The sequence below is a fragment of the Myxine glutinosa genome, chromosome 3 (genome assembly GCF_964187855.1).
Source record: "Myxine glutinosa chromosome 3, kmMyxGlut1.1, whole genome shotgun sequence".
NCBI lineage: Eukaryota > Metazoa > Chordata > Myxini > Myxiniformes > Myxinidae > Myxine > Myxine glutinosa.
The window spans coordinates 195,289,553-195,316,567 of NC_136263.1; the positions used below are offsets into that span (position 1 = coordinate 195,289,553).

Below are 27,015 nucleotides of genomic sequence, written 5' to 3' on the forward strand. Positions count from 1 at the left end.
TTTGTCATAACCCATCCACAACCTTTTGAAATATCATGTAATATATACTGTTTTTGGCCCCATCTCGCAATGGCGAGTAAAATTTAAATCATAAAATTAAATCGGATCCAGATTTTCACCGAAGTCTAATCAATTCAGCTTTACAGGACATTCTCCACAAATGAGAGATAACCACTCAGTCTTGTCTGGGGGGAAAAAATACAACAAAAAATTTCATATGAACACACAAGACTTTTCGATGGTCTTGCGAACCTACACATCCCAGGAAGATAAACCCCCAGTAGACCCTTATAAAGCACCATAAATCCTCACAAATGCCGATGAACCTCCATACATTCCCTCTTTTTCCAAGTGTGGTGACTCACTCGGAGCAATCAACACACCACCACCACCACCATACATCGCCTGTTAATCAATGCACAACCACCTGAGAAACACCTGTGGAGGACCCGGTTCCTTTATAGAAAAGCCAATGGTTTGACGAGATTGCAAATGAAAACAAACAAACATTATATAACTGGGAAGGAGATTTCTGCAAATGAAGATGCAATTCAATGGAGAGACTGTACAATATTTTATCAAAACTAACAATGGTTGCCATAGCGACGGAATACATCTGAGATCACAAACAGTGTTGGAGAGGGGCTGGCGAGTGGGGTCTCACGTTGGCATGTCAGCGCAGTAGGTCATGTGGTCATCTCATCACATGTCACCGATTGAGAGGTGACAAACGAACTGTGTAAAGGATAAGCCAAAGGCATGTATGGCAGATTTACTGTACTTTTACACCAGGAAAGGCTTCATCATTGTGATGTCATGACCCACATCGTGATGTCATGTCCCACATTGTGATGTCATGTCCCACATCGTGATGTCATGCCCCACATTCTGATGACATGTCCCACATCAGGATTTCATGCCCCACATCATGATGTCATGCCCCACATTGTGATGTCATGTCCTACATTGTGATGTCATGTCCCACATCGTGATGTCATGTCCCACATTGGGATGTGACTGGAGCTCAAAACGAGGCCACGCTTCCCTCTCGTGGCTAAAAAGGAAAACACGATAGGCATTTTCATGTGTTTGTTCAATACTGGACGGTGAACCCTAAAATCTCCCAAAATGCTGGACTGAATGACATTCCCTGCTCTTCACCATCACTGGCTCATAATCATAACATTTTAAAACCTCGTAGCACATGAAGTTAAAAAAGCCCTTTGATCAGATCAACCTCGAATGTAAGGGCTTCGTCCCCTTAGTTTGGCAATCTTGACGAGCCCTTGAAGAACAAATTTAATAACACGCCGGAGATGATGGACAAACTCTGTGTGCAAACAAATTCTAGCTCGTCTGCTTCTCCATGTGATTATTTCACAGGAATTGCAACACGAGTCATGCTCGATGAACCTTTTACTCCTAGGTGAAGCTGCCTTCACCTCCTGCCTGATGACTCGACTTCTGGACAGGTGCTTTCACCCTCGGCCTGGTGCCTCAGCCTCTGGACAGGTGCCTCTGCCTTCACCCTGGCCCGACCGACTCCTACACATTGGTTACAACGGTGCACTTTGAGAACTGTGATGGTTAAGAAAAACATCACTGCAACACATGATCATGCAACATACTCACCTGTCTTATTAGGCAGGCACCTGGCGTCAGAGGCCTTGGTGGAAAGGACTAGCCACACAAAACAGGTTTTGAAATGGTAGCTTTTCCCAGAGAATTACCTCAGGAAAGATATTTTTTGAAGCAATAACCAAACTGAAGGAAGAGCGAGGCAAAGGACGTAAAGGTAATGTACTGACAGAGGGGTGGTGGGGGAAACAACCGGACACAAAAAGCAGGTATATGAACAAATGGGAAAACAGGAGCAGAGAGGGGGGAAAAAAAAAAGAGGGCAACTAGCGGATAAAAGCATTGGATTAGGGGAGGTTTAACGGGGACAGAAAATATCATAAGTAAGGATGTTGGATGGCCTGAGTTGAGCAGTCGAGGTCGAGAACAGACTTTTCAGGGGCAGAGTCCTCCCTACATGGAAGCAGTACATTTTTCAATCGTAATTGGTAAATTCCTCATAATTATAAGGGGGAACCACACCCAGGTAATGTCACCTCTGTGATTGTTCCTTTGTCTCACGGAAATACTCGTATTATGGTCTCACGAGTACCCAAAGCCAGCCCAACAGGGTACCATAAAGCCACGTCCCACAGTACACTCTCCGGCCCGTGGATGTGAGAAGCAGGGGTAGGCTTAGACCTCCGGAGATGAGCAGGGAGGAAAGATTGGCATGTAGACCCACGGAAGACGTCTTTCCTTTGGCCGGAAATGCCAATTCACCAAGTCCGTCTCCATAGAATGCCGCCATGAGCCTCGAGTCAGAAGGGAACACAAATGCAAAGCGTAACGTTATACGGGCAGTGATCCGTTTGACATGTACCAAAACATCAATTAGATATACAAAATGGATCTGAAGTGATATGAAGATCATGGAGAGTTTGCACATTAATCACGTCGGACAAGGACATCATGATCAAGTGAATTTTTACATTAAATAAATTAGTAAATGAAAGATACACTACCTGACCAAAAGAATGCAGATACCCCTTCTATTCAGTGGATTCCGCTATTTCAGCCACACCCATTGCTGACAGGTATATATAATCAAGCACACAGCCATGCAATCACCATAGACAAACATTGGTAGTAGAATGGGCCGTACTGAAGAGCTCAGTGACTTTCAACGTGGCACAGTCATCGGATGCCACCTTTCCAACAAGTCAGTTCGTCAAATTTCTGCCCTGCTAGAGCTGCCACGGTAAACTGTAAGTCCCGTTATTGTGAAGTGGAAACGTCTAGGAGCAACAACAGCTCAGCCACGAAGTGGTAGGCCACACAAACTCGCAGAACGGGACGGTCGAGTGCTGAAGCGCATAGCGCGTAAAATTCGTCTGTCCTCGGTTGCAACACCCACTACCGAGTTCCAAACTGCCTCTGGAAGCAATGTCAGGACACCAACTGTTTGTCAGGAGCTTCATGAAATGGGTTTCCATGGTCGAGCAGCCGCACACAAGCCTAATATCACCATGCCCAATGCCAAGCGTCAGCTGGAGTGGTGTAAAGCTCGCCACCATTGGACTCTGGAGCAGTGGAAACGGGTTCTCTGGAGTGATCAATCACGCTTCACCATCTGGCAGTGCGATGGACGAATCTGTGTTTGGCAGATGCCAAGAGAACGCTACCTGCCCGAATGCATAGTGCCAACTGTAAAGTTTGGTGGAGGAGGAATAATGGTCTGGGGCTGTTTTTCATGGTTCGGGCTAGGCCCCTTAGTTCCAGTGAAGGGAAATCTTAACGCTACAGCACACAATGATATTCTCGACGATTGTTTGCTTCCAACTTTGTGGCACCAGTTTGGGGAAGCCCTTTCCTGTTTCAGCATGACAATGTCCCCGTGCACAAAGCGAGGTCCACACAGAAATGGTTTGTCGAGATCGGTGTGGAAGAACTTGACTGGCCTGCACGGAGCCCTGACCTCAACCCCATCGAACACCTTTGGGATGAATTGGAACGCCGACTGCGAGCCAGGCCTAATCGCCCAACATTCGTGCCCGACCTCACTAAAGCTCTTGTGGCCGAATGGAAGCAAATCCCCGCAGCAATGTTCCAACATCTAGTCTCGTGGAAAGCCTTCCCAAAAGAGTGGAGGCTGTTATAGCAGCAAAGGGGGGGACCACCTCCATATTAATGCCCATGATTTTGGAATGAGATGTGTGATGTTCGGCTGTTCACATACTTTGGTCATGTAGTGTACATCAACATATATCCCCACAGAGCCCCAATATTCGCGGATTCGCCCCCACCATTCCCCCCACCGCACAAACAATGGGCACGCTAGCCATTCCACCTCAACCTACCCACAATCCCCTGCACAGATTCGTCTATGCAGAGTGTCCAGTGTCTAACTCTTTCGTCTCATCCTGCGGCCGTTACGTGCTGCGATTCCTCACTCTCGTGAACTTTTGTGCTATTTGTTTCAAGTCAATCATAGGGCCTAGCGTACGAGTAGTGCAAGAGATGCGTCTGTCCCCAAAAGGGAGAAAAAAAGCGATGAGCTTGAGCCAGAAAGTGGAGCTGCTTTCCCGACCACAAAAGGGGTGAGTGTGGCCTCTGTGGACAGACATTATGGTATGAATTTTCCCGCCAGCACAGAGGCCAGGCGGAAAATTGCCAGGTTGGCATGGGAGTTGAGGGGGGGGGGGGGGGGGGGAAGGCTTCGCCGACATGGAGCCTGAAGAATTGGAGGAGCTCATCACCTCGCATGGGGAAGAACAGACTGAGAAGGAGTTGGAGGCCATCGTCAAGGTTTCCGAGGAGGGCAGTGAAGAGGAGAAAGACGTTGCAAAAGCCAAGTTATCCGTCAAGTTCCTGGCTGAGGTGCTGAAGGATTGATTTTAGATTAAGAGTTAATGAGTTTGTGGTTCAGATTTAATTGTGCCAATATGTAAGGGGAATGGCGATGTTCAAGATCCGGGAAAGTGCTGGGGCCTGACACTCCTTAGTCATGTCATGAAGGTGCAGGAGAGGGTTCTGGACCAGAGGATAAGGAAGAATGTGGAGATGGAAATTGGAGAAAAGCAACAGGTGTTTCAGGGGTTCAGAAAGGGTAGGGGAATGACAGATGAGATGTTTGTGCTGAGACAGCTGGTGGAGAGTAGGTTGGAGGTGCAAGGTGAAATGGTGTTGGGATTTGTGGATCTGGAGAAGGCCTATGACGCTGTCCCAAGAGAGATGGTGATGGCGACACTGAGATGGATGGGAGTGCAAGAGGCAGAAGTTAGTTTGATGGAAGGGATGTACAAGGGAATGAAGGGAAGAATTTTAATTGGTCCTGGGATGTCGGAGGAGTTCAATGTGGATATCGGTTTGAGGCAGGGAGGCGCTCTCATCTCACTCCTGTTTATCATGGTGATGGAGCAGGTAAGCAGGATGGTGAACATGAAGGGTAGTATGGGGAGGATGTTGTATGCGGACGATCTTGCTGTTGTGTTGTCGAGTAGGTGGGAGATGCAGGAAGTACTGGGAGAGTGGAAGGAGGCATTTGAGAAACATGGGCTGAAGATGAGCATGGAGAAGACGGAGGGCAGCAGAGAAAAGAAATGAATATCAGGTCAGATGGGAAGGAGATCAGACATGAAAATAGGTTTGAGTATCTTGAGGGACAGTGACCGGGGATGGTAAGTTCAAGGCGGAGGTGCAGAGGATGATTCGGACAGGTGTGAATGTTAGCCATTAGGGTTTAAACCCCATGACTCAATTGATCATAACATCTGAAATTATATATTGTTACAGACGCGGTTGTGGATGTTAGTTTACCGAGCGGTTTGGTATGACCACGTCTGCACAAGTTACCCGATTATACTCGAACGTTGCCGAGTCGCGCTACGCTAGGTCAATGAAGGAAAAGGACACACGGCTGGGATTAAAATGACACGACACCAGGGATACGGTTCTCAAGACCCCCGGAGGAGGTTATATTATGGCGGAAGGTTAGACTACAGGGACGAGAGGTACAGCATACAAAGACAAGCACTTAGACACACTCTTATATTAACCCCAACAGACGACAGATAAACGGGACAAAAGGCTGACTCACACGGGGATTGATGGCAAGGAAAGCGGGTATCGATGGCTCAAGGTGCACTCTTGGCTCAAGGACAGGGTACTGTACGGTCCAGTAGATGCAGGGAGGTCACAGCGCTCGGAGGTCACGACTGTTTCTTCCTCTTCAAGCTCGGGGCGCATCTGACGTCACGTCCGGTAAGTCGCCGCGTATATCCGGCGGGGAGTGACACGCCCTCGGCTCGTTAGCTCCGCCCCAGATGGAATCGGCACGTTGCTTCTCATTGGGTGCGTGCGGGGGGGGTTACCGGCTCCGCCCTTGACGAGGGGCTGACAAGGAGCCCCTTCGTGGTAACCCCGTCGGAGCGCATCGTCAATGGCGGCTAACCGAGCCGGTGTGAGGACGCACACTCCCCCGCGCAGCGCCGTTGTTGTAGTTGTTGTTTGTAGTTGTAGTTGTTGTTGTTTGGGAAAGAAGATGGGAGGAGGTATGGGAAGGTCCTAAACTCACTACTGGTGCCATATAATCACATTCTGGTGCAACGAAGAGTCGGAATTAATGGAAACGAGTCCTTAACTGACATAGACTAAGAATAACTAGCAAGATGTCCGAAAGTTGTCTACGTGAGATGCGGTGGACCTGGGCACGACATTTAATGGGGGAAAAAGGGGAAGGTCGGTTCTACAGAGTGTTGTTTACAGACAATGGGACTAGGGAATGGGGGATTGGGGATAGTTGGGGAGTATTGGGGAAATAGGGGAATATTTACAAGCGGATATGGAGGCCAAATTCCATATTCGCAACAATATCGTGCTTCTGAAAACTGATTTGAACTCAGCTGCAGGCAGAGGCGGGTGGACAAAATGTGGTTTCGACTCGAGGTGGAGGGTGGATCCTTAGCCCAATAAACAAGTCCTTGAATGTATGTGCCAGACAGTAGATAATATGCTCACCGCCCACGTACAGGGAAAACATGTTGCCAAACGCCTTCTTCACAAAGGGAATAATTAATTATATATCTTTGTAGTTTCTAGTATGTCTCCTAAATCAAGGACGTAACCAACCTTGGAAAGAAATATAGACATTACACATCCTTTGATTGTTGTGTATTCAGCATGTGTATTCAATCATTATCCTATGCTTACATCTTTTTTTGTCTAAGTTTGGCCTTCTTCAGGAAGGAACGATGGAAGGTGGGCCTTTACGGCTCAGTTTTGCTTTGTCTTTAGCGCAGATTCTTGTCTGATATTTTGCTATATATGAAATGCCTTTTTGCTTATTTTGTAGCGAGTGCCTTGAGAAATTGCCCGCTGCATGTCAGGCGGTGCATTCTCGAGCCTGGCTCCACACTGTGTGTTTGTAATCGATTTCATTAAACATTGTTGCTCTGATCGTCTTCTACTTCCCTCCCTTGAGGTCTTCGACCGACAGATCTGGTGTCAGAAGTGGGATCATCCAGGTGTGCAGACGAGGTGGACCCTCACGTTCCAGGTCGGGAAGGAGGCCTGCCGGCACCTAATTTGGGTAAGCATTTTTGCACATCGAAATTGAAAGCCTCCTGCCTTACTTTGGATGTGTGGACCTCTGTCGGCTGTACTACCTGGCTTGTATTCCGAACCATATTTAGTCTAACCAGAGCAGCAGTGGGTAACGAATCGATTATACAGGGCGCCCGAGATAAGGAGGGATACCCTTCAGGTAAGCTTCCTGCGTGGGAAGCAGGTAGACCCATATGTGGGAGATAGATAATAGGTGTTAAGTTACTCCGGCGTGAGAACTGCGTTTAAGGCTAGAGATCGGGGGGCGACCCGATCTTAGGACTACCAGGAGGGATTAACCCAAGAAGGTAGGAAGAATTTTTTTTTTTTTATTTTTATTTTTTTTTGTATACAATATCGAGGCTCGTGAAAGAGCGAACATTAATCACATGAACACACAGAAAGACAAACCGACACATAAAACATATAACATAGGGAGCGGTAGACAAGATGGGGAGAGAGGGGGAAGGACACAAACACAACATTTGAGAGCAGGGACCGAGAGACATGGAGACATCGAGAGATCTGAGAGAGGGCGAGGGCTTTGGGGGGGGGGGCGTGGGAAGGGAGCAGTGGGAGAGGTATAAAACATATGGACACTGCCAGGACTTCCAGGAAAGAAGTTGGAATTTCAAACAAGGTGGATCTGGGGTGAATTAGCGGGGGTAGAAAAGATCAAGGTTTTGGATGGGGGAAGATAAGAGATGGTGGTGAACAGCTGTTTTAAAGACCTGGAGGGAGGAGTGGGATTGAAGGGAGTGAGGGAGTTTGTTCCAGAGGCGGGAGAAAAGAGGAATGAAAGAGTGAAGGTGAGCGGAGAGCCGAGATTTCGGCAGTTTAACCATCAGAGGGTTGCTGGCAGATCTTGTGCGACCTGTAGGAATATTTGGGGGACAGAGCACAGAGAGAGCTGGGGGTGCAAGGCCGGAGAGGAGTCGGTAGAAGACAGAAAGACCACCTACCTGCCTGCGGTGAGTGAGTGAAAGGCCCTCAGAGATAGCTTCATCGCGGGAGATTCCAATAATTCTGAAAGCTTTGGTTTCAACAGCGTGAAGCCGAGCTAGGTGTGAGGCAGGAGCACCGGCCCATAGGGGAGAACAGTATTCCATTGAGCTGCGGATGAAAGCCTTGTATGTGGTGAGGAGCTCAGGTGTGCCGAGGAAGGACTTCGCACGACGGAGGATGCCCAGTCGGCGACTGGCTTTGGAGGCCAGCTTGGAAATGTGGTTTTCCCAAGAAAGATCATGGCAGATAGTGAGACCCAAAATCTTGAGCGACAGAACTTCTTGGAGAGGATTGTTGAGAAAGTAGATGGGAGGGTTGTCCAGTCGATCTTTTCGGAGAGACATAGTAAGAGTGTGAGATTTGTCAGGATTGAAAGACATGTTTCACTTGTTTGACCAGTCTGTGATTTTGTCCAGGTCTTCAGAGAGTGAGGAGGCAGCAGACTGCCGATCTGAGGGAAGAGGAATGGAGCGGCAGAGAGTGGAGTCATCAGCAAAGAGATAGAGAGGATTTTCGAGAGAGTCAGAGAGATCATTGATGAAGACCAGAAAAAGCACGGGGCCCAGAACACTGCCTTGGGGAACTCCAGCCTGAACAGGAAGAGGAGATGAGAGAAACCCATTCAGGGCCACACGTTGACGACGACTAGAGAGGAAGTCCGCCAGCCATGCGTGGAGATTTCCATGGATACCAAAGGAGGAGAGTTTGGTGAGCAGAGCGGGGTGCCAGACCGTGTCGAAGGCACGTGATATGTCGAGGGAGACAGCTCTAATTTCCTGTTTGGCATTGAGGACCTCCATCCATTGTTGAGACAGCAGAAGCAGCATGTCCAGAGTAGAGTGACCTGGTCTGAAACCAAATTGATGATCAGAGATCAAGCCATTGGAGAAGAGGAAAGATTTCATATCAGAAGCAATGATGGATTCCATGACTTTGCTGATAATTGGGAGAAGGCTGATTGGTCTGTAGTTGCTAGGATCTGTTTTTGCACCTTTTTTGTGCAAAGCGGTGATGTTGGCTGATTTCCAAGCAGATGGCAGTTGACCTTGAGCAAAAGAGAGGGTGAAGAGAACAGAGAGAGGGTGAGATAGAGCAGCAGAGCAGGATTTTAGGACCCGTGGGCTGATGCCGTCGGGTCCAGTTGCAGAATCAGAGTCGAGGGTTGACAGAAACTTTTCCACCTTGTCAGGAGGAAAGGACACGGAGTCCAGGAGCAGCAGGGTACGACTGGGTATGGTGGGTACAGAGAGGGATGGGTTTGGGACACAAGATTTAGAGGCAAACACAGAGTTGAGGCATTCAGCTTTTTCACGTGCGGAGTCAGCTGTGTAGCCGTTTGAGGTAAGGGAGGGGATGGAGGGGGAACAAACACCAGAAACGGATTTGACCAGACGCCACCAGGATTTGGAAGAGGGAGACAGATAAGAGAGTTCGGTCTTGAGAACGGAGAGATATTGTTTCCTGGCTCTCCTGAGGGTGGACACACACTTGTTTCGGGCTTTGTGAAAGGAAATGAGATTTCCTTCCGTTGGATTTGCTTTCCAGGAGACGAAGGCAAGTTGTTTCTGGGCAACAGCCTCACCACAAGATTCCGTGTACCATGGACGGGAGGAAGGGTATGACAACTGAAGACGAGATGGGATAAATCTGTGCATGAGAGAGAGCAATTTACTTTGGAAGAATTCCCAGGATGAGTTGATGTCAGAGGTGGTAGAGATGGGAGACCAGTCCAGATGATTGATGGCTGCTTGAAGACCGTGCCAGTTGGCCTGAGTGAAATGCCAGACTCGTCGACGCTGAGCAGGCTCCCTGAGGATGGTCAGAGAGATGTCCACTTTAACAAGGACATGATCAGATGATCCGATCGGAGCAGAAGAAGAGCAGCAGACATTTTCAGGGAAGTTAGTCATAACCAAGTCCAGAAGAGAAGATGTTCCGTTGACTGAGATCCGGGTAGGGAAATTGACAGATTGTGTCAGTCCCAGTGAGTCGCAGAAGTCCTTTGCTGAGGAGCCATGGCTGGTGAGAGAGGTACCCACACCCAGCCAACTGGCATGATGACAGTTGAAATCACCACATATGAGGAAGAGAGAGTTGGGATGAGTAGATAGAAGTTGGTCCATATCATCAGACAGCGAGATGTAGATGGAGTCATCACTGTTTGGTGGACGGTACAACACACATATGAACAAGAGGTGGGAGCGAAGGGGAAGCCGTAGCCAGAGGTATTCCTGGGGGTGAGGTGGAGAGAGTGCAGTGCAGGGCGAGTGAGGAAGAGAGTTTTTGATAAAGATAGCAACCCCGCCTCCAGGACGAGGCTCAGGTCTATCATACCGGAGGAGGGAGTAGCCCGGGAGAGATACTATGGAATCAGAGACATCATAAAGGAGGAAAGTTTCTGTTAAGCAGATCACGTCTGGTTTGACAGAAGCAACCTGTATGGAGAGATCAGTTAAGTTTGAACGAAGGCCCCGGATGTTTGAGGTCCATACCGTTAATGAAGAGGAAGGGGGAGCATCAGATACAGAACAGGGGGGAGGAGGGGTAGGGTAAGATGTGGAAGAGGTGGAAGAGGTAGGGAGAGCTGTTGAAGGTGTGTCAGAGATTTCAGAATAGCTCGGAGAAAGGGAAGGATGGGGCGGACAAAAGGTTTGATGGTGATTGGGTGAGCCACAATGAGGTGTTATTTGAGGAGGGGGAAGAGCGAGGCAGAAGGTTGGGGGAGATGGAGGTGAGAGTTTGAAGGGGGAAGAAGCGGGGAGGACGCTTTGAGGAGGGGGAGTGAGCGGGGGGAAATTGAGAAGCAATGAGGGTGGGGAGATTTGAAGGGGAGGGGTGAGGGGGGAGTTTGGGAGGGAAGGGACAAGGGGAGGGATTTGAAAGGGATGGGATATGGGGGAGATTTGGAGGGGAGGGGTGAGGCAGGAGTCTAGGAGGGGAGGGGCGAGGGGGCGTCTTGGCGGGGAGGGGTGAGGGAGTAGTTTAGGAGGGAGGGGGCAAGGGGGGAGATTTGAAAGGGATGGGTGATGGGGAAGATTTGGAGGGGAGGGGTGATGGGGAAGATTTGGAGGGGAGGGGTTATGGGGAAGATTTGGAGGGGAGGGGTGAGATTGGATTTTTGAAAGTGTACGATTTTTGGGAAACGAACATTTATTGCAAAATGAGTTTCTTGTGACCTTCGAGTTAAAAATACGTTTAAGGACGCTGGATGGAGGATGGAGTGCAGGAGAGTTTAGGGAATGTAGAACAAAGGCACTATAGGAGATGGATATTTTTTTTGGGATGAATTGATTTGGTGAGCAAGTCGAAAGCAGCCTTTTAAAGAAGAAGAAGAAAAAGGTGTTATAAAATATGACGGAATACATAACTTGAGGGGAAAGTGTAAACATTGAAGGTTAATGAGTGAAAACTATCTGGGGAAATGGGGGAGAAACACGTGGTCGAAGAACGAACGAACGAATAAGAATGAATAAACGAATGAGAACAGAGAAGGAAATGGTTTTTTTTTTTTTTTTTTTTTTTTTTTAAGTTGAGATTTACACAAGGAAGTAGGCTATGGGTGAAAAGACTGGGAATACAGAGAACGAAAGTTATTGGATCACAAACGACGGACCACTGAGAGAAAAACAAAGCCTCAAGGTTGTACAGTGCACACTGTACAAGGCCTTGCTCGCGACACGGCAAACAGACGATCAATTTATGAAAGATAAACACCGAGAAACAACCAAAGTTGCACACAATAACTTCACACACCGAAAGATAAATACAGTTTCGACAAAATACAATTGTGAACAGACTTAACTTCGAAAAATGTGGAGACCGTGTGGAGCTTCGAAAATCCCTGCCGCCGTCTCCAAGATCTCGCGAGATCTCGCGAGATCTCGCGAGAATGGGTAATAAGGTAGGAAAGGAGGGAGAGCCGTTGAAGAACACTCCAGCGTTTTACATGAAAAGAGAGTATGGGTATGCTGCTTTGCAACCGAGCAAGGCATGGACTATATTGACCGAGGGTTTGAATACGCCTTGGCCAGAGGAAGGGTCATTTGCAATAGACAGGTTAGATGTGCTATATGGGGCTTTAGATGCCCTAGAGAAGAAGAAGAAGAGACTCCCACCCGATTCATGGAAGGTCTATAGTTGGTGGAAGGTGGAGGCCTTGAAGAGACAGGCAGCCTCCAGACAAGCGAGTTTGCGAGGAGAGTTGGGCAAATACCAGGATGAGCGCAAACAGGGTCCAAAGAAGCAAAATAAACAGATGAAGGCGCTCGCAGCGCAGACAAGTCAGAGGCTAATGGTAGCCCGGATTAATTCCGATGAGAAGGAACAGGATGAGGAAGATGAAATCCCTGTTTCCTATTCCCCCCATGGTCCAGTCCCAGGATCTAAGGCACGTACCCGACACCAGGGCGCTATAGGGGAAACAAATGGGAGACCCCCTAAAGTTCAAAAGACCCCACAACCATCAGCCCCTCAAGTCGAGGACGATGGAGATAGCGGCACAGACACCCCGGGGTTTCCACCCCCGATAGGTCCAGGTCAGAAAGTATACCCTTCACTAGTGGAGTATCAAGCACCAGTGCAACGTGCGATAGAAACAAAGGGAGTGTTCCCCATGCGATGCGTGGGAATAGACGCAAACGGCGTGGTAGTAAGGGAACGTGTGCCTTGGAAAGAATCTGATTTAACGGCCATGCAAAAGAGGGTTCAGGAAATGTTGATCGACCAACCTTTGGATATAGTAATATTGCTCCGTCACTGGATTACAGAGGATGCCCCAGATTGGAGAGATATTTGTCATTTGGGAGCATCTATATTGCCACCAAAGGTATGGGTAAAGGCTAAAACCCTTTCATTATGGCCAATAGATGACCCCATGGCTCGGGTGCCACCCATGACCGGAAACGATTGGGTCATTTTGAAAAATCATCTCCTGACCAACATTGGCAATGCGCTCGCGCCACCTGGAGGGCCAGATTGGGGAAAAATTGGGAACATAAAACAGAAAGCAGGAGAGACTATCGGCGACTATCGAGAGAGAATAGAAAAAGCGATAGCTCGATGGGGCGGGTTAGGATTAATCCAAGTCGAGGACCTACCCGCTCCCCTGGTGAACAATTACCTAGTAGAAGGGCTTCGGCCCGCATTAAAAAAACAAGTGCATGCCGTCCTTTTCGTTTGGAAAGGAATGGGGACCAATGAATTATGTACAAAACTCGAACAATGTCCGGGCTCCTCTTTGGAGGAAAAGAAGGAAATTAAAGAAGAAATGTTGCAGATGTTGGTAAGGGAAAAATTGGCCCAGCAACAAGCAACAAAAACAATGGGGAGCAAGAAGAAGAAACAAAAGGGGGCAGAAATAATGGGAAGTGACAGTGAGAGTGAGTCAAGTGATGACGAGACACTCGGTCCGGCACTGCAGGCAGCTGTGATGCAAGTACCCCGGGGACCACAAGGGCCTAGTGGGCCAGGAAATCAGATGCGGAGACAACCCCAACAACCCCAACAACCCCAATGGGCTGCTCCACCATGTTCTGTGCCAGGTCCCCCACCGGCCTATTGGCCATCACAAACACCCATGCCAGGATGGGCACCGCAATGGGGACCCTCCAATATGGGCCCCACCCCATGGGTTACCCCCAATTCGGGCATGCCATACGGGCCTTGTGCCCCAGTCCAACAAATGCCGAGGGGAGGGCAAGGGGCGCCCACCTCCCTACAAAGGGGGGCGAAGGCCACACCAACAGGGGGGTCCAGGACAGGGACCCCCAGGGAGAGGGGCATGCTTTGAATGTGGACAGATGGGCCACTGGAGACGGGATTGTCCAAATTATCCAAGGGGACCACGAGGACCCCAGGGACAGCAAGGGCCGTCATATGGAAACGCCTATTGACGGGACGAATGCGGGCCGCCAAAGGAATGTCCATTGATAACAATGACCCCAGATGAGGAACCGACCTTGACGTTAGATGTAAATGGACAACCACTACAATTCTTAGTGGATACTGGTGCGACTCGCAGTTGTATCAATAAGGGACAACTACCTACTTTGAAACCCACACACAAAAGCGTCCAAATTCAGGGCGTTTCAGGAAAATTAGAAGCTCTCCCCGTATCAAAGGAGACCCGAGTAATGCTCGGACCGCTAGAAGCTAAGCATGCATTTCTCATGACCACTACTGCCCCAACTAATTTACTAGGACGGGATTTGCTGTGTCGATTAGGTTGTAACATTGCGTGCACCAAAGAAGGTGTATACGTCGACGTCGGAGAATCGAACCGTGATTTGTTAATGATGGCATTGCAGCGCGCCAGCCCCACCGTGTATTGGTGGCGGTTGGAGGAAGGGGCTCTAGCAACATGGACCCATGTGATTGACACGATTGGCGCGCAAACGCAAGAAATTCGTGATTGGCTAGAAGAACACCACATAGCCACAAAATTGAAATATAATCCGCCGCATTGCACCGCATGTTATGACGCGACTGGAAGCGATGATTATTATTTAGACATGGTTGCGGCAGCTTTAGGGGAAACCTCTGATCTTCAATTATCACACATATGGATTGGCCGAGAGGGCATTGGGATTACGGTAACCTTGTCGCCGCGCCAGAGATCAAAGGCTAAGTACCCCGAGGGGATGGTAGCGCATGTTACCCTTAGCACCGCCAGAGGATGGCCACCCGAGAGCATTGGATGGATGATGGACCGACTGCGGAAAACGCCAGTAAGGCGTCGATACAATGTTGAACACCGAACGGTCCATGTGTTGGACAACAATGAAGGGTTCATAATTAATTTGGCACCTCAGGACAGACGAGTTCGATTTGAGATGGTGGAACTGCCACCCAAAGCGGCACATATGGTCAGGGCGGTCCCCACGACTCCAGGGGACTCCGATGAATTGCTCGACACCGTCACCCCGTCACTATGGGCGCAACACGAGAATGAAGTAGGGCGCATTAGGAATGCACCCCCGTTGGTGATTCCAATTAAAGAAGGGTTACCTTTACCACACATTCGGCAATACCCACTTCGGCACGAGGCTGACGCAGGCATTTTTCCGGTGATAGAATCGCTCGTGCAGCAGGGAATAATAATCGAAACTAATAGCCCATGTAACTCCCCCATTTTCCCAGTGCCAAAACCAATGACAGGAAAGTGGCGATTTGTGCAGGATTTGCGAGAGATTAATAAAATAATTCAGGGTATTCATCCGGTTGTACCAAATGCAGAAGTTCTGATGACTTCCATTCCGCCAGATGCTACACATTTTACAGTCATAGACTTGTGTTCCGCCTTCTTTTCAGTACCAATAGCTCCAGAGTCCCAGTACCTCTTCGCTTTCACCTTTAGGGGGAGACAATTCACCTGGACAGTGCTTCCGCAGGGTTTCGCAGATAGCCCTACCTTGTTTTCACGAGCGCTGCACCGCGATCTCGCAGATGTCCAATTGGAAGGCGGCTCGGTGCTGTTGCAGTACATCGACGACTTATTAATCTGCTCTCCATCCAAGGCAGCCTGCGAGACGGATTCACTAGCACTGTTAAATGCGCTAGCCGAAAAAGGCCACAAAGTAGGCCGGGAAAAATTGCAATTTGTGCGGGAGATAGTTACATACTTGGGACACGCGATTTCGCATGGGAGACGCGAGCTCAACGCGAGCTCAACGCGAGCCGGGTCACGGCCATCATGGAAACCCCGTTGCCTCGTACACAAAGGGAGGTGTTGCGATTTTTGGGAATGGCAGGGTATTGTCGTACATGGATAATTGACTATGCGTTACTAGCAAAACCTCTATATGAGGCGACGAAAAACGACCAGCCACGGATGGTGAACTGGACGGAAAATCGAATACGCTGCTACGAAGGACTCAAACGAGCCCTGGTAACGGCCCCAACCTTGGGCCTTCCCGACTATAAAAAGGCCTTCACACTTTTCACCCATGCAGTAGGGGGATTCGCGCAATCCGTGTTAACTCAGACTCATGGAGATAGGGAACGTCCGGTAGCCTATTTCAGCAAAAAGCTTGATGCAGTAGAACAAGGCTTTCCGCTGTGCTTACAAGCCGTGGCGGCTGCCCGATACGCAGTTGAGCGGACGGCCGACATAGTTATGGGACATCCGGTCCTTTTACAGGTACCGCATTGCGTCCATACGCTACTACAACAGCGAAACACACAGCATCTCACAGCCACTCGACTGATGCAATACGAAACGGCATTAATTATGGCACCCAACGTGACGGTGATGCGGTGTACCGTTCTTAACCCAGCGACACTTTTGCCAACAAAGGAGGAGGGAATCCCGCACGTCTGTACGGACGTGGTCCAGTTAATATCAACGGTAAGGCCTGACTTACAGGACACACCGCTACAGGAAGCCGATCACACCTATTACGTCGATGGTTCAGCCAAACGGGCTTGGGACGGATCCCTGTTATCTGGGTACGCAGTATGCTCGGATACGGAGACGGTCGAAAGCGGCCGCCTCCCGCCCACCTGGTCAGCACAACAAGCTGAACTGTACGCACTCACGAGAGCATGCGAAGTAAACGAGGAAAAGGCAGTGACAATTTATACTGATTCGGCATACGCACACGGAGTGGTCCACGACAAAGGGGCCATATGGAAAATGAGAGGGTTCCTCACTTCAGCGGGAGCACTCATTAAAAATGGGGACTTAGTGCGAAATCTGCTTCATAGTATTATGCTTCCACGTGAAATAGCTGTAGTTAAATGCCGAGGTCACCAGCGTACAGACGACGCTGTGGCCCGTGGAAACGCCCGAGCCGACGAAGCAGCAGCACAAGCGGCAAACCAACAGATTGGGTATAATATGCCAGTAGTTACGCGCAAACAGGGCGCTAAAGCGACCGCCCAGACAGACGTTCCGACATCCGCACCTACAGAGTTCGATGTAATACAATTACAAGCCGTGGCCTCAAACGTAGAACATCAAGATTGGATTAAATTGGGAGCTCAGCGCCCCGCAGAAGGACAAATGTGGACGATTAATGACAAACCCGTGGCACCGCGAGCTTTATTGCCATGGTTGGCACGCATGGCGCATCAAAATGGCCATGTGTGCCATAGGGGGGTGATGAGGCAGGTCACTTCCACCTGGGCAGCACCAGGCCTTTCGGCTGCGGTTACCATGGTCTGTCGCTCGTGCGCTATATGTCAACGGCATAATAGGGGGGCTCCCCCCAGGCGCCGCCACAACGCGGGTCACCCGGCTCCCGTCGGGCCGTTCTGTCATATCCAGTTCGATTTTTTCAATTTACCGCCTTGTATGTCCTTTAAGCATGTATTGGTAGTGGTGGACATGTTCACCAAGTGGGTGGAGGCCTACCCATGCGTCAAGGCTGACGCTATAACGGTGGCCAAGTGCCTTTTGCGGCACTTTATATGTCGATTCGGCGTCCCGCAGAAAGTGTCATCCGATCAGGGCGGGCACTTCACAGGGGACGTCATTAAAGCCGTGTTAAAGGCCTTGGGAGTGATACAGTCGTTCCACTGTGTTTACTACCCGCAATCGGCGGGACTTGTAGAACGAACGAATGGCACACTGAAAGGTAAGTTGGCAAAGATTTGCGACGAGACAGGCCTCAAGTGGCCGGAGGCCCTTCCGCTAGCGTTAATGAGCGTGCGCTCTACTCCAGGGCGCACCACTGGTCTCTCTCCGCACGAGATATTAATGGGTCGGCCCATGAGTTTGCCGGTATCGGCGCCAGTGGATATGGCAGCCCTTGAATTACCTATCATGGATGACATGCTTCTAAAGTTTTGCATAGGTCTGTCCCATGTGGCGCGCAGCATACATGAACGTGTTCGGGAGGCCCTGCCGGAGCCAACAAGCAAGCCTATCCACACCTTCGAGGCAGGAGATTACGTGCTGGTGAAGCATTTCACCCGTAAGACTGCGCTCGAACCAAGGTGGACGGGGCCATACCAAGTTCTTCTGATCACACCAACAGCGGTGTTTTGTGAGGGCAAGTCGTCCTGGGTACATGCCACACATTGTAAGTTGGCCATACCCACAAACACAGACACCTCAAACGCACCACCACAGATCGAGGATGCTGCACCACCGCCTGTTAGGGGTGGCAATCACACTTAGTTTAATATACCGCTTTGCCAGCACTGCACCTGCCGTGTCACGCCTCAAGTGGGGGGACACGAGGGCATGGGCGAACACGGAGACATATGCATATGGCGACCAAACCGTTAAGGTCTACCGGCAGAGAGTTATCTGGGGCCAGAGGCTAAAACAGGTGTCTGCAACAGGTGCATGGGATGCTAAGAGAGGTATTAGAGGACATTGGATTGACTTTAAATTGAAATGAAAATTGAAAGGGTGGATTAGGAAAATGAGTTTGTTCAAATAATCGTGGCATCTGTGGGATGCAACAATTTTGTGCCAGAATAGTGTATGGGAGCCGTCATCTGGGAAGCGTCGTTAAATGGCAGTAGGTTTAGACAGGTATTGAAAGGGTTCGTGCAATGTCATTTTGGGGCTTATGGCTCGCCATTGTCTGTCTGCCAGTTATGGTGGGCAGAGGGAAGAGGGAGTGATACTGCTCTGGCCTCTTGCTTGGCAGAATTGAGTATTGCTAGTTTTACCCCTGTTCAAAATTGAGCTCTCGAGAGCTGATTAACATTCGGATGCATCTCTCAAGGGACCCCTGGGTGGTCTCGAGAGCTGAGGTGTGAAATATGATGACGTTGTCTTATGGACACTTTGTGAGTGGCTAGACACGTGCCTGAAAGGGGAAATTGTATTCATAACTCATGTGGGTTGTGTCTGAAGGAAAGGTTTGGGAGGAAGTGTGAAGAAGGTCGTGGAAAGTGCAAAGATGATTGGATTGGAAAGTCGAATCAGATGGATTATTTGTCAATGACAGGTGACTGCAGGAATTGTTGAGGAAGTGGAGGAAAAGGTTATAAAAAGTTAATGGAAAAGACAGGAAATGCGGCTATGAATAAGCCAACCATCTGAGAGATAAGGTAACTAAATGCCAATTGGTGGGACGGGGGGCTAGGAATTTGATCATGGTGTGTGTAAGAAAGTATTTTTCAGGATGGACGATGAAGAAACCGCCGTCGGAAGACCATGATCTTGACCACAGAGGCCGTCGACCTGAATGGGTCCTTCAACAAGGCAGATGTGACCGGCGCTTCAGAAGATTGTATTGATTTTTGTGATGACTGTGATACTTGTGTTGAAAATCCCTTGTGGGAACTGGCTGATGCCTGTATTGATGTTTGTGATGACTGTGATACTTGTGTGGTAAACCCCTTGCGTGTACTGGCTAACGCCTCTTATGTATTACAAGCTCACCGCTGTACTCGAATCGCAGAACTACAATTGGAAGACGAATTAGTGCATATGCGAACAATGGTGATGCAGAATCGAGTGGCTTTGGATATGTTGTTAGCAGAAAAGGGAGGAGTATGTGGGGTAATTGATGGAAAATGCTGCACATATATCCCAGATCACTCGGAAGGCATAGAGGCCTCAATCATTCGGCTTAAGGCCGCGACCCAGGATCTCACGGATAGCCGAAAGGAAAGGGAAGAAGCCAATAATGTATGGTCCAGCATATCAGCCTGGTTCAGAGGATGGACAGGGGTCATTGTAAAATGGCTATTGACAGGCCTGGCCATAATCGTGGGAATCGTACTCACCGTAGTTATAATGAAATCCCTAATCATGATTTGTGTGAGAAAATGTTTCACAGGATGGACCCCATCCACCACCACCAACGGGATGTTACTTTCACTATATGGGAAGGATCCAAAGGCCATTGGTGAACCGGCCAACTCTATCGTCTCGGACCCCCACGATTGGGTTGATGGCCTCGACGTTTCGTGGCAAGAGGATGTGGCTTTAGGGATCTATGATTCCTGGCTTGAAATCGATGAACCTATTGATGCTTGGGATTCTGATAATGATTATGATTTTAGTTGGGATGATTTAACCTGTGATTTAGAAAGTGTAGGTTCTTTTAAAAGTTATTGCTATTATGCCAGCAGTGAGGAGCGGATGGCAAACATGTATCCGGGATATCCGGGAGAACCACCCTCACCACCACTTACACCACCCGTAACAACCACTTTGGGGTCGTCTCAGCTTAAAACACCCAACACTTTGAATACTGACGTTGACACAGACTATGTGGAGATGGAGATTTGTGATTATGAGGAGATGGATATTGGTGATGACGAATGTGCCTCCTTTTCTTCCACAGAGCAATCACATGTACAAGGCTTGATGGCATTGGACGTCGATTGTTTGCCCTGATTCACGAGGACCACGCCTGCATAAGGAGGGCCCCTAATCTGGCTGGCAACCGGGTCGCACCTACGCTGGGACGAGGGTGGATTCGGGATCTGGCCGGGCGGCAGCAATCTCCTAACCAGGCGTCGTCGTCGCGAATTATGGCTAACAATTTATGCGTTGAATGTTAGACGGCCAGTTAGGGCCGGTATCTTTCTTTGAGCATGCGTGACGCAGTGACGCGCCTGGCATGTGACTAATTGGGATGCTGACCACTGGGGTATACGGTGTCTTTCCAAGGAGTTGTCATGTAAAGACAAAGGGAGGAACTGTTAGCCATTAGGGTTTAAACCCCATGACTCAATTGATCATAACATCTGAAATTATATATCGTGCTTCTGAAAACTGATTTGAACTCAGCTGCAGGCAGAGGCGGGTGGACAAAATGTGGTTTCGACTCGAGGTGGAGGGTGGATCCTTAGCCCAATAAACAAGTCCTTGAATGTATGTGCCAGACAGTAGATAATATGCTCACCGCCCACGTACAGGGAAAACATGTTGCCAAACGCCTTCTTCACAAAGGGAATAATTAATTATATATCTTTGTAGTTTCTAGTATGTCTCCTAAATCAAGGACGTAACCAACCTTGGAAAGAAATATAGACATTACACATCCTTTGATTGTTGTGTATTCAGCATGTGTATTCAATCATTATCCTATGCTTACATCTTTTTTTGTCTAAGTTTGGCCTTCTTCAGGAAGGAACGATGGAAGGTGGGCCTTTACGGCTCAGTTTTGCTTTGTCTTTAGCGCAGATTCTTGTCTGATATTTTGCTATATATGAAATGCCTTTTTGCTTATTTTGTAGCGAGTGCCTTGAGAAATTGCCCGCTGCATGTCAGGCGGTGCATTCTCGAGCCTGGCTCCACACTGTGTGTTTGTAATCGATTTCATTAAACATTGTTGCTCTGATCGTCTTCTACTTCCCTCCCTTGAGGTCTTCGACCGACATGAATGCGTGGTGGAGGGAATAATGGCAGACAAAAATAATTCAAGGAGATTGAAAGGAAAGGTTATGATGTCGTGTGTAACGCCGGCCTACCTCTACGGTCTGCAGACAGTGGCACTGACAGGGGGGAAACAAAAAACAGAGGCTGCAGGTTTGCGAAATCAACTGAGTCAGGATGATTGTGGAAGTGAAGAGGGTGGACAGAAGGAGAATGGATGAACTGAGGTTGGAGATTGGTGAAATGCCGGCTGAAATGGGCTGGGAATTTGGTGCAGATGGGGGAAGAGAGAATGGCAAAGAGAGTGGCTCGGTTGAGGGAACAAGGTAGGAGGAAAAGAGGTAGACTGCGGTTGAGATGGACGGATTGTGTGAAGAGGGATTTCAGTAAGATGGGGGTGGTTGGAGGGTGGAGAGAGTTGGATGAGGACAGAGAGGAATGGATGAGTCTTGTGGTCAAGTAGGGCAGGAGCTCGGTGTCATCGGACCTCACCCCTCATAAAGGGAAGAGGAGGAGAAGAAGAAGATTAGATCTGGATCCGGATCTTCACCAAAATTGAATCAATTCTTCCTCGTCACACACCCAACCTGTCCACCGAGTTTCGTCCGAATCCGTCCATAACTTTTTGATATATCCTGCCCACAGACAAACAGGCACATAGGTGAAAACATAACCTCTATCCACCTTCAATGGCGGAGGTGATAATTTAATGAAAAAAAGTGTAATCATAAATTTCAATCCGACTCAGACTGGTCTTGTATATAAAGGACAAATAACCTGGGGGTTTGAACCTGGGGCATCAGCGCCATCGGACAAGCGCTCATCCATGAATACCAATTACACCAACCTGATGGCATCTTCAGAAGAGAATGTCTCATGAATCCATGCAACGTGTTGATTTCCAAAACCTTTAGGACTATTTATGTCCATATGAGTATTCAGTGGAAAAATTGGGAATAGCACCAACAGTTTGAAGTCATGCAGCCAGACAGATGCAAATCAAAGGTACTTTGCTCACACTCACCTGTCTTTCTTCTGAAATCGATTGTGCAGCCACAGCTTGAGCTTGAAACCTTCATCCGGTATGTCGTCCAAATCCAGCCTTTCAAAATGGATGTGCACCCGTGGGCAAGCTCCGCAAAGGAACTCTGCATCGGAGCGTGCGCACAACATTGATAGTCAACTTGGTAACTTTCGACGGAACCAAGCTCAAACAATGGATGGAAATGATGGAAAGCAGCCAAGTGAAAAGCAAGAATGGCATAATGACAGGAGAAAGACGAGGCAAAGGAATACGAAGCAAGGGAAATAGAAAGAGTTCACACCGGGCATAGTAGGGGCAGCCTTGCGCTTTCCCTGTGTGTCTACAGATCCCTCATAGGCCACGGTGACATCATAGATGGCCCGAACGTGACCACGCAGTGCAGCTAAGGCGGCTTGCGTTGCTTTGACACGCGGCGTGAGTACGTGGTTCAGCACATCTAAACCTGAACCACCAACCATAGGGAGGGCATCAGTCACGTAACGTTTTATACAGATGGCGAGGGAAAGGATCAAAGGGCACAAAATGGAGTGAAAGGAAAAGCAGTAATTCACGAATGTACAACAAGGTCACAGCCAAAAGGAGAAATTCCAAGTGAAAGGTGGAACATTTTCTTAGTGGGTGTTGTCACTCAGAGGTAGAAATAGGAGAGAACTGTGGGGTGGCGGCGTGCAACAGATCCTGCAGGTATTAGCGCGAGACAACACAGTCAACAAGATGGACCCACAGGTAAAGGACTCGGGGGTGAACGAATGGAGGTGAGGATCACGTTTAGACTCAAGAAGGGTGACAAAAGGAAAGGGTCTTGCTATTCTTTAGACACTGAAAGAACCTCCGCAAACATGGACAAAAAGTTAACGTCACATATCATGGCATTTGAACCTAAAGTCCAAAGCTCGCTCCATACAATAGTGATGCTTCACGGTAAACAAAGGAGAGATTCCAAACGTTAATGCTGGGGGCCCACAAACAAAAATTCCCATTCTAGGGTTGGGTTGGGGAAGGTTAATGGGGGCAGAAAAGATCAAGGGTAGGGATGGACGATGACCTGAGGTGGTAGTAGAATGCCAATGTCAAGTCGAAAGGGAAGTTCATGACTTAACGGCTTACTCAATAGTTTGGTGAAATTGTCCTTCAAGGGAGCATACCTGATAATGTTAACTTGTTGGCAAAAATATGGGACTTTCAAAATGAAAGACCCAGAAAGTTTGGCATGGGCAGAACCCCCTGGTAATGAGGTCCATTGGGGCAGCCAAACATTGTTTGTTTTCAAGGCCACAAAATAAATTATACTAGATTTTTGCATCTATTGGTAAAAGGAGAAATATCCGTGTGTGTGTGTATCTGTGTTGTAACCATTGCTGCCGCCGCTCGATTAATTGTATTAACAGGAAATGGTACGAAACCAACACCTCTCATCCACAGATATTTCTCGTATTTCCTGTGCTATTACACCCACTCCCTACGGGAGTGGTAGGAAGGGTCATGTTATTATCCTCTCTGGCGTATCTAGATTACAGTTTTTTTTTTTTTTTTTTTTTTTTTTTTTTTTTTGTTGTATACAAGATCGAGGCTCGTGAAAGAGCGAAGTTTCCTGCCTTTCAGTTTGGTGTTGACCAGCATTAGCGACCGTTTCAAAAGGTAATCATACGTGTTTGTGGTTTATACTTTTACTTCTGGAAGGGTTGCCCCACAAACCCCACAATAAGCTATTTATACACGTTAACACAGCATTTATCTAACGAGGGAAAACCCCCTTGAGGAGGGGGGATATTATTAGTATTAATGTTGTTTTATAATAACATTAACATTATGCTATTAATATTACCTCCATCACCGAAGGTGGACGGAGGTTATGTTTTCACCCCTCTATGGTTTTCTGTGAACAGGATATCTCAAAAAGTTGTGGACGGATTCTGACGGAGTTTGGTGGAGAGGCTGGGTGTGTGACGAGGACGAAATGATTAGATTTTGGTTCATGTTGGAGTAAGATCCGGCCTATCAGTGGGATGCAAAACGTAAACTGTTCAGCCTAGCAGAGGGTATGCTCTCTACTCAGTGCCATTCTAGTTACCTCTGCCACCAAAGGTGCATGGAGGTTATGTTTCCACCCCTGTCTGTCTGTCTGTCTGTTTGTTTGTGAACAAAATATCTCAAAAAGTTGTGGACGGATTCAGACGAAATTCGGCAGAGATGTAGCGTATGTGACAAGGAAGAAATGATTAGATTTTGGTAAAGATCCGGATACTATAATTTTTAAAGTGATTCTTCACCATTGGGAGAGGATACATAGCAGGACAGGGCGAAAAAGGATACATAGCAGGATATCTCAAAAAGTTGTGGACGGATGATTTTAATTAAATGTGATTCTGTATTGTGATTTTCTGGTCTACTCTGGGATACAAAACGTAAACTGTTCACCTGACGGAGGTATGCTCTCTACTGAGTGCCGTTCTGGTTACTTTTGTTATTAGAGGTGCCCTTGGAAAAATGCCACGATGAGCTATCTTAACACGGATATACACCTAAACACGGATTTCGCCCAAGATGGTAAACTTCCTGGGGGAAGGGGGGCAAATGAAGTCACTACAACCTCCATCATGTGACCCTTAATCCTCCTAATCAAGTTTGGTTGAGAATGGATAGGTAACGACCAAATGTATCGCGGTCAAAAAAGCAGACAGACACCAAATTGCATATTTTAAATTTTCTTTCACCTTAAGTTGGATCAGACACCAAATTCGTAAATCTAAAGCTCGTGAAGATGTCCGACTCAGACAACGACCGTGCGACTTCCAACGCATTACATCCTGGCAGGTCCCGAGTGTAGCTTTCACCGTGTTGCGGTTTCCACTTTTTGATGAATATCAACATATTAATTAACGGATAAGGATGCCGGCTTGAGATCTTAGGGTCCTGAGTTCGAGCCAATGTCGTACCGTTGGATTAACACCAGGTGGGTTGACTCGGCCTGTCATCCTTCCGAGGTCAGCAAAATGAGTACCAGCTGACTGGTCATCAGCGGCACGGCCGCACCTCCAGAAAATGATGCAACCAGCAGCCACAGGCTGCACACGAATCACCACTACACAAGGTTATTTGCCGAATCGAAGGCCACATCCTGTTTCACCTTAAGTTGGATCATCAGTGGTGCTCACCTTCTTTCCCGGCGAAGGACTGGCTGGCTTCAATAGCCTGCGGTAGCTCCGGGTTGTAACGAGTTCCTTCTGGAAATATCACCAGGAAAATCTGCGGTGGTTTACAGGAAGACCTTCAGCTGTTAGGGGATGTTGCTCCACAAAATGAATAAATACATCTACATTTGATTGATGTTGGTAAACAAGGTTCATAATGTCTACGTTTAGGTTATATTCATGGACAAATCACAGGTGAGGAGTGCTGCAAGGCAGGTAAACACGTACAGGTGAATCCATCTTCACGTATTCGTCCAGCTTTCTCAACAGCATTTTCTCATCAAACTTGAAGCTCCGCTTTACGTAGGTTCCGCCGTGCTGTCCAATCAAACGTCACACGTTAAAGAGAGACAGGTAACGCCACATTTGCACTGTGCCCTTTATATGCTCATTGGCAAACGTCGTCCCTGCACATTTCACGTTCAAAGCACACCTGTGAAAAGTACCATCCATATAACGGAAGCCACTTGAGACCATCTTTGAGGATGTAGCGCATGTCCCCGAGAGCTCCCTGCCGCACGGCTACCATGTCGGCCACGACCCAGTCGACTGCACACCGGTTGGGAAGACATGTTTAGCTGCAGGTGTACCATCGGGCTGCCACAAGCTCGCCGCATGATGAGAAAATAAATCTCCGCCATCTCAGAGGCCTTCCCTTTTAAAGTGATTTCTTACATCGGGTCATGCATGCACTCACTCAGGTAACTACACCTGCATTCTGCAAATCGAGTCATGTGTCCACTCGCTAGGGTCACCAACTACACCTGTACTCCATGCATTGGTTCACGAGTCCACTCGCTAACATTACCAACTACACCTGCATTCCGCACATCGGGTCATGTATCCACTTGCTAAGGTTACCAAATACACCTGAATTCTGCATATCGGGTCATTTGTTCCCTCGCTAAGGTTACCAATTACACCTGTAGTGCATACATTGGGTCATGTGTCCACTTGCTATGGTTACCAACTACACCTGTAGTCCATACATCGGTTCACGAGTCCACTCGCTAACATTACCAACTACACCTGCATTCCGCACATCGGGTCATGTGTCCACTTGCTAAGGTTACCAACTACACCTGTAGTCCATAAATTGTGTCATGTATCCACTTGCTACGGTTACCAAATACACCTGCATTCCACATATCGGGTCACTTGTCCACTCGTTAAGGTTACCAATTACACCTGCATGCCGTACATCGGGTCATGTATCTACTCGCTGAGGTTACCAACTACACCTGCATTCCGTACATCAGGTCAGGTGTCCACTCGCTAAGGTAGTGACAGTCGTCCTCCATCCAAAAGGAACCTCACTTACCGGT

General features: G+C 48.3%; 1 protein-coding gene across 3 annotated transcripts in view; it reads right to left on the minus strand.

The window, feature by feature from the left end:
* Window positions 1–441: 441 nt before the first annotated feature.
* Window positions 442–27,015, minus strand: part of AGPAT5 (1-acylglycerol-3-phosphate O-acyltransferase 5) — a 58,356-nt gene continuing 31,782 nt past the window's right edge. For 2 of the 3 annotated variants that reach the window (XM_068109559.2, XM_068109558.2), the window contains exons 2-8: window positions 27,012–27,015; window positions 26,124–26,239; window positions 25,919–26,008; window positions 25,655–25,745; window positions 22,780–22,941; window positions 22,479–22,602; window positions 442–2,372 (exon numbers count right to left, since the gene is read on the minus strand). The exon at window positions 27,012–27,015 is cut by the window's right edge and continues 66 nt beyond it. In XM_068109559.2, coding sequence (XP_067965660.2) covers window positions 2,153–2,372; window positions 22,479–22,602; window positions 22,780–22,941; window positions 25,655–25,745; window positions 25,919–26,008; window positions 26,124–26,239; window positions 27,012–27,015 — 807 coding nt within the window. In that variant the 3' untranslated portion in view covers window positions 442–2,152. Of the gene's footprint in view, window positions 2,373–21,450; window positions 22,090–22,478; window positions 22,603–22,779; window positions 22,942–25,654; window positions 25,746–25,918; window positions 26,009–26,123; window positions 26,240–27,011 lie in introns of those variants that run through there. The other variant, XM_078774951.1, reaches the window with a different exon arrangement.